Below are 7054 nucleotides of genomic sequence, written 5' to 3'. Positions count from 1 at the left end.
AGAGCTGGAATAGGCAGCAGACCTCAAGCGCTGCCCCAGGCCCATGCCAGGGGCCAGACAACCTGCCAGCTCAGGAAGAGGGAGGGAGGAGTGAAGGAAGGGCAGCCTTCTGTCATGTCCAACATGACGGGTCTTCCCCATTAACCCCTGGTTAGGAGTGGATCCTGGGTGGAGCTCAAGGCTGCCCCAGCACCAGGGGCAGGACAAACCCTGGCAGAGTCCTTGCTTTGGGTTACCTGAGATTGGAGCTTGCGGTGGTCACCCGCAGACCCTTCTGGAAGGGGTGAGCCTCCTATACAATCCTGCCCTTGCCCCACCCGCCCTGACTACCATACACAGGCCTAGTCCCCCGCCCCAGAGCCCACTAGCACCTCTACCGCTCTGTGCGCTCCAGGGAGGAGTAGGGCCTGTAGTTTGCTACCCCGGGAACTACGAACTGTGCGAACTGTGCGCAGCTCTCTAGTGGTTCATGCGGGTTTCAGTAGGGCTGGGGAACACCGCCCCGTTCCAGCAGGCCCCGCCCCTTGCATATGCACGCATCCTATCAGCGTACACCCCGCCCCGCCTCGCCTCTTTCCCTCCCAAGGCTGCTTCTCTCTAGCCAATCAGTGTGGGTCTTGCGCACCAAGCACCGCCCAGGCCCGTACTCATCTACATAAAGGCCTCAGCACGCGGCCCCAGCCTAGCCTACACGAGATCCCAGCATGGGCTCACCCAGCCATTTGTCCTATCGCTCTGGCTCCAGAAGCAGGACATCCTCGCCATGCTCCCCTCCGCCTCATCGCCTCTCCCGAGGCTCCCTCAACCCCCCGCCCCCCAACTGCCTAGACACTAGGACTTAGGGATAAACCCCTCACCTGACTGCAGGCAGCTGCGGCCGCATCTGTTGTCAGGGCTCCAGCACTGGGAAGCTTCCGGCCATCTAGAGAGATGCTGGAGCCTGCAACCTGAGGGCTGTGGTCACGGGATTTCTGTCCATACCACCTTGGTCCCAACTTCCCAGCACATCCAGGGGAAAGGAGGAGGTTGTAAGGTGGGGGGACATAGAGTTCCAAACTCCTGGTCTTCTGAAAGGCTTTGAGATGGCTAAGGAAAATTTGGGCTCCAGACTGCAGCAGATTCAGCTCATCTCTGTGTCCTCATGTAACTTCTCTTCCTCCCTTTGCCATTCCTAAAATCAGTTAATTCTCCTAGGGCTAATATGGAGAATCCACAACTGTATACAGCACGTCCTCCAAGACGAAGGAAAAAGAAGGGAGAAAGAAAAGACTTTGTGAAACAGCTCTTGACGTAAAGTCAGTGTGTCCCAGCTCAGGATGGTGGGACTGAAGGACCCTGCCCTCACTAAAGGATCCTGCTTGACCCCCCCAGACCCCCACCATCCCCAGGCAGCTCCCCCAGAAGCATGAGATAGAAAAGCTGAGCACCAGCATAGATTTGAACCCCCAAGCCTCTCTCACACCCGGTATGAAGTTCTTCTCTCGCCCTTTTTGTCAGCTGCTAAGATGGAAGGAAATTATGACCCACAGGCAGACAACAGCGAAGCCCTACTGGAGACAGGGAATTTTATTAGGAGAGGGTTGGTGGGAGATGGCCCCTGGGTTGAATAGAGTATGGGATGGAGTCATGAAGGGAGGGGAAGTTGAGGCTGGAGAATAAGGGGACACTGGGAAGGGGTCCTGGCCAGGAACATCTATGTCTCTCAGGCAAGGGGCCAGAGTCTCAGAAGCGGCCATGGCGGTGGTCTGGAGAATGACGGCGGTTCCTTTCTCGGGGACGGTGGCCAGTGTGGGTCCGTGGGGGTGATCTGGGGGTGGGGTCAGAGAAAGCTGAGTTAGGATGGCTGGGAATGATGCAAGGATTGCTCAGGCCTGACTGCCTTTCTGCTTTGCTCTGGCATGGGGTGGTGGTAGATGTTAATGTAACTAGAGCTCAGATCCCCAGAGGTACTGGGGGAGGGAGCGGGGAGGGCCTATCTTTGGGCTGGAAACCCAGGCTTTTAGACTGGGGTTCCATTTGGTTTGGGGGTTGAGATGTAAAGATCTTCAGATAAGGTTCAGGGATATTTTCTCTCTCTTGCTCCTTTTTGGCATTCATGGGGCTTCAGCTTAGACCTGGGCACTATACCTAAGTTTTAAGGCTAGACTATACCACCTTTTTTTTTTTTTTTTTTGCCAGTCCTGGGGCTTGAAGTCAAGGCCTGAGCACTGTGTTTGGGCTTTCTCAAGGCTACGCTCTACCACTTTACCACCTGAGCCACAGTACCACTTCCGGCTTTTCCTGTGTACCAAGGAATTGAACCCGAGTCTTTGTGCAAGCACTCTACCACTAGGCCAAACTCCCAGCCCCCACTATACCACTTTGAGCCACAGCACCACTCCCATTTTCTGTTGGTTCATTGGAGATAAGTCTCATGGACCTTCCTGCCCAGGCTGGCTTTGGACCATGACCCTCAGATCTTGGTTCTGCGGAGCTAGGATTTATAGGCATGGGCCACCAGCATCTGGCAAGAGTACTCTTGGAAAAGAGTAGGTGAGAATCATCCTAGAGAATAAGCTATCTTGAGTAGTCTGGTTCTGTGGTACCTGCGCCTGGGCCCCCGACCATACAGCTGCCGGCGCAGGTTCCGGGAGATGGGTCGGAGATGCATGAAATTGCAGAAGCCCCCGCGGGTACATTCCCTGAGAAGAGGGCAGACCATTGTCACTGACAGCCTCGAGAGCCTGCAACTCCATACATCCCCCCTTCCCGCCCCTGCACAGCCATACCCCATCTCGTACTGACGGCAGCACGACTCCCGGAAGTCAGTGACAGGAGACAGTTCAGCATGTACAGCTTGTCCGTTGAACCAGCGGTTATTGAGTTCAGCCACTGCCCGGTCTGCATCTTCTTCTCGCCGGAACTGAAGGGAAAGTGAGTCAGAGAAAGCAGAGGACCTCAAGATCGTCAGGGAAATAGCCACTTTAGAGCTGGACTGGCTTTAGGGATGGCCTTTGGATGGTGAGATCATCAGAACATTGAAACTGACACTTGTGAGCTCTAAATGGGGAAGGAGGGCGGGGACAGTAGCACCTTGACATAGACATTGCCCACGAGATGGTCCCCCAGGTTGTCACACACATTCATCTCCTCAATCTCTCCATACTTCTCCTGCAGTTCCGTGAACACTTCCTGCAGAAGGCCAGGAGGAAATTCAACTGAGCTCCTAGCACACAGGAAAGCCAGCTTACACCCCCCACCCCAGCTCTCACCTCGAAGAAGTTATCGTAGTGTTCCTGCACCTCCACATCGCTCACGTGACCTGGCAGAGACAGGAAGGAATGGAATGAGGATGGGGAGACAGCTAAGACATGCTGGGGGTGGTCCACCCTGCCCCTGCAGTCCCTGTCCTCCCTTCCTTTTACTCACAGTGAGACCCGTCTGCAGTCTGGGCCGTGTTCTGTGGGTTCCGGTACAGATTGAGCAGCACTATGGTCTGAACAAATTTAAAGGGGTGGGGCCTGAGCTCAGAGTGGGGTAGATTTGTCCCTAAGATACAGAAGTTGGGAAGACCAGGTGACCTTGGGGGTGTGATCAATGCACTAACCCCTACACTTAAGTCCCGTCAGAAAGCAGCCAGGGGAGGAGCACTCATGGTTCACACTTGTCAACCCTAGCTACTCAGGAGGCTGAGATCTGAGGATCGAGGTTCGAGGTTTCTTGCCCAGCTCGGGCAAGAAAATCTGTGTGACTCTCATCTCCAAATTAATCACTAAAAAGACCAGAAATGGAGCTGTGGGTTCAAGTGGTAGAGCGCTAGCCTTAAACTAAAATGCTCAGGGACAATGCACAAGTTCTGAGTTCAAGCCCAAGACTGGCATACACACAGACACACAGGGAAAAGAAAAAAGGAAAAGAAAGCAGCTAACGGGTGGTAGGATGACCATAGAAACCCAGAAAGGGCGGGGCCTAGGGATGATGGACAGGTAAAGGGGACGCCTACATGGGATAGACCTTAGAAAGCAGGAAAAGGCGGGACCGAAGGATGATGGACAGCCGAAGGGTGGGCTACCATGGGCTGGACCTTAAAACCCGGAAAGGGAGGGACCTCAAGATGATGGACAGCTGAGGGGGACACGCCAGGAGGCGTTAACCCGCAGGATGAAGTCCCCGGCCGCGCGTCTTACCTGGCTGAAAGTCGGTTTGTTGTGAAGCCGGGAGCACCGGTCCCCGTGCCGGCAGGCCCCGATCTTAAAGTAAAAAGAGCAGTTAACCCTGGAAAAGGTGCAAAGATAAGAGCTTGAAAACGGAGGGCCGGAGAGGCCGGACACCCCAAGAAACAGCGCCCTCCGACCGCCCCACCACCACTTGGGTTAAGTGTCCGGACTTCCCCGGGAGGCCATGCCCTGCGCCCCTTCTCACTTGTCCTTCTCAGTCCCGAATATCGAAGCTAAATATTCAGCCATTTTTACCCGGACCACCCCCCCACCACACACACACACACACACACACACACACAACTCGCCTGCTTTTGACGCCACTTCCGTTACCAAGGAGCGCTGGGAAATGTAGTTTGTTGGCCTTGCTTTCCGACGGGCTCGCGCGCTGCGCTCGCGACTGCGCGTGCGTGGAGTCTGACCACGCCCTCCTCCCGTCCGCGACGGGTGGCGGCTCCCTGGCAGCGCATGCGCACAGCGGGGGAGCCCAGGAGGACAAACTCCACGGAAACCTACGGCGCTTCGCCCTGAGGTCCGCTCTCGAGGTTTCAAAAGCACGGGGCGGGGGCAGAAGGAATCAGCGCTCAGCGCCACCGGTGAGTTGTGACTCCTTTCGGAGTCTTCCTAACCCGGACATTCATTAATTTGTTTTTGTGCCAGCCCTGGGGCTTGAACTCAGGGCCCGGCGCCTCCCTACCGCAGGAGCCACTTCCGGCTTTTGGGGTGGATAATTGGAGATGAGAATCCTACGGTTCGTTGCTGAGCTTGTCACCCTAGGCCTTTGTCCCGCAGGCCCTTGGGGCGACCCAGCTTTGGCGCAAGGATGAACTTGGAGCGGGTGTCCAATGAGGAGAAGCTGAACCTGTGCCGGAAATACTACCTGGGTAAGGCGGAGCCCCTGGGTGGGTGCCAGAGGTGGGGGAGAGGGGAGAGGAGGCGAGGAGGCCCTCAGGATCCGACATGGATCAGACACCCAGGGGTGTCTGAGAAGAGAGGTCGTGGGTCTTGAGGGATGGAGGAACCTGAATCTTCCGCTCTTTTTGTTGGTGGTGGTGGTGGTGGTGGGGCTTGAACTCAGGGCTGTCCTTGAGTGCCCCCTTTTTCTCAAGGCTAGTGCTCTACCCCCTCTGAGTCTCAGCACCACTTCCAGTTTTCTGATGGTTAATTGAATATGATTCTCACGGACTTTCCTGCCTGGTCTGGCTTATGAAACATAATCTTCAGATTTCAGCCTCCTGGTTAGCTAGGATGGCAGGGGTGAGCCACCGGCACCCCGCTTTCCGCGTCTGTGCCCGTGTGTTTGTGTGTGTACCCACAAGTGCCTGTTCTGGGGCTGGAACTCAGGATTTAGACACTGTCTCTGAGCTAAACGTGCTCAAAGCTAGTGTTCTATCACTTGAGCCACAGCTCCTGTATCGGTTTTGTTTTGTTTTGCTAGTTGTGGGGCTTGAGCTCAGGGCCTGAGCACTGTCCTTGGACTTTTCTCAAGGCTAGACCTCTACCTTTGAGCCACAGCACCACTTCCAGTTTTTTTCTATGTATGTGGTGTGGAGGAATTGAACCCGGGTCTTCATGCATGCTAGGCAAGCACTCTACCACTAGGCCAAACTCCCAGCCCCTCCTTTATCTGCTTTTTGGTGGTTAACTGGAGATAAAAATTTCATGAACATTCCTGACCAGGCTGGCTTTGAACTATGATTCTCACATCTCAGCCTTCTGAGTAACTAGGATTGTAGGTATGAGCTACCTCCCACTGGTTAAGCTTCCATTTCTGAAGAAAGGATGATAAAAGAATTGGAATTCTGAGTCCAGAAGAGGAGATGTTTGAGTAATCAGATTTCTAGGCTCCAGAAAGGAGCCGGGATTGATAAAGCCTTGGCAGTGGAGATCTCCAGTTGAACATGAGTATGAGAGGGTCTTCCAGAATGGGTCTTCTGCCAGGTATCTGTGACTCACATCCCATAATCTTAGACTGAGATCTGGAGAATCATAGTTCAAAGCCAACCTAGGCAGAAAAGTCTGGGAAACGCTTGTCATCCGTTAACCAGAAAAACACTGGAAGTGGAGCTGTGGCTCAAGTGAGTGAAAAAGCTAAGGGACAGCATCCAGTTCCTGAGTTCAAGCACAGCAAACACACACACATGCACACACACACAGTCTTTGAGGTGGAGTCAGGCCAGTCTTTATTGCTTTATGTCTCACTGTGTGTGTGTGTGTGTGTGTGTTTTCCCTTCCTCAGGTGGATTTGCCTTCCTGCCTTTCCTCTGGTTAGTGAACATTCTGTGGTTCTTCAGAGAGGCCTTCCTTGTCCCAGCCTACACAGAGCAGAGCCAAATCAAAGGCTGTGAGTCTAAGGCAGGAAGGGAGGCCAGCCAATGGTGGTGGGAAGGGAGGGGGGAGCCTTCAGAACTTCCTAGCCAGTGGGAGAGGAAGTCCTGAGAGCAGCTGGAAGCCAGCTCTCCTCTTCCTCATTATAGATGTCTGGCGCTCTGCGGTGGGCTTCCTCTTCTGGGTGATTGTGCTCACTACCTGGATTACCATTTTCCAGATCTACCGGCCCCGCTGGGGTGCTCTTGGGGACTACCTTTCCTTCACCATACCCCTAGGGACCCCCTGAGACCTTCATTACCAGCTGACGATCTGTTTTTGTTTTCCATATGGGCTCCAAGCTCATTCTCAAGCCCCAAACATTGTGTCCATCTCCCATCTCCTGGCATGCCATAATAAAGGACCTTAACTTTTGATATTGACTGGTTCGTGTCTTTTATCCTAGCTCTTAAGGAAGTGTAAATAGGATCATGGCCCAAGTTTGCTCCCACCTGAATGTGAGACTGCCCCCCAACTTGGAAAATAAAAGC

The 7054-nt window shown here is 54.1% G+C and overlaps 2 protein-coding genes across 4 annotated transcripts; one reads left to right on the top strand and one right to left on the bottom strand.

Annotated features, from left to right (window-relative positions):
- Positions 1-1548: 1548 nt before the first annotated feature.
- U2af1l4 (U2 small nuclear RNA auxiliary factor 1 like 4) lies at positions 1549-4480 on the bottom strand. Of its 2 annotated transcripts, none has more exons than XM_090321884.1 (8): positions 4402-4480; positions 4167-4254; positions 3409-3475; positions 3252-3301; positions 3073-3171; positions 2769-2902; positions 2586-2681; positions 1549-1807 (listed from the first exon to the last, which is right to left on the bottom strand). In XM_090321884.1, the coding sequence occupies exons 1-8, from the start codon at positions 4443-4445 to the stop codon at positions 1723-1725; spliced, it is 663 nt and encodes a 220-aa protein (XP_090178010.1). In that variant the 5' UTR covers positions 4446-4480; the 3' UTR covers positions 1549-1722. The 2 variants fall into 2 exon arrangements, with proteins under 2 accessions (XP_090178010.1, XP_090178012.1); XM_090321886.1 differs by having other exon boundaries at positions 2781-2902.
- Positions 4481-4492: 12 nt separating this feature from the next.
- Psenen (presenilin enhancer, gamma-secretase subunit) lies at positions 4493-6940 on the top strand. Of its 2 annotated transcripts, none has more exons than XM_090321888.1 (4): positions 4493-4792; positions 4974-5080; positions 6436-6540; positions 6674-6940. In XM_090321888.1, exons 2-4 carry the CDS (start codon positions 5020-5022, stop codon positions 6811-6813), a joined length of 306 nt encoding a protein of 101 aa, XP_090178014.1. In that variant the 5' UTR covers positions 4493-4792; positions 4974-5019; the 3' UTR covers positions 6814-6940. The 2 variants fall into 2 exon arrangements, with proteins under 2 accessions (XP_090178014.1, XP_090178013.1); XM_090321887.1 differs by having other exon boundaries at positions 4497-4792; positions 4989-5080.
- Positions 6941-7054: the final 114 nt, after the last annotated feature.

This window comes from Megascapheus bottae, chromosome 31, assembly GCF_031878675.1.
Source record: "Megascapheus bottae isolate mThoBot1 chromosome 31, mThoBot2.hap1, whole genome shotgun sequence".
Classification (NCBI taxonomy): domain Eukaryota; kingdom Metazoa; phylum Chordata; class Mammalia; order Rodentia; family Geomyidae; genus Megascapheus; species Megascapheus bottae.
Note: the sequence above shows the minus strand (reverse complement) of the source record. Positions and strands in the feature narration are given on the sequence as shown.

Excerpts from the sequence above, each read along its gene's own strand:
- Psenen (XM_090321888.1), top strand. The coding sequence starts at position 5,020 with ATGAACTTGGAGCGGGTGTCCAATGAGGAGAAGCTGAACCTGTGCCGG. Across the intron at positions 5,081-6,435 it reads GTGCCGGAAATACTACCTGG|GTGGATTTGCCTTCCTGCCT; the intron begins GTAAGGCGGAGC and ends TCCCTTCCTCAG. Across the intron at positions 6,541-6,673 it reads GCAGAGCCAAATCAAAGGCT|ATGTCTGGCGCTCTGCGGTG; the intron begins GTGAGTCTAAGG and ends TCCTCATTATAG.
- U2af1l4 (XM_090321884.1), bottom strand. The coding sequence starts at position 4,445 with ATGGCTGAATATTTAGCTTCGATATTCGGGACTGAGAAGGACAA. Across the intron at positions 3,302-3,408 it reads GACTGCAGACGGGTCTCACT|GTCACGTGAGCGATGTGGAG; the intron begins GTGAGTAAAAGG and ends TGTCTCTGCCAG. Across the intron at positions 2,682-2,768 it reads TGCCGTCAGTACGAGATGGG|GGAATGTACCCGCGGGGGCT; the intron begins GTATGGCTGTGC and ends CCCTCTTCTCAG.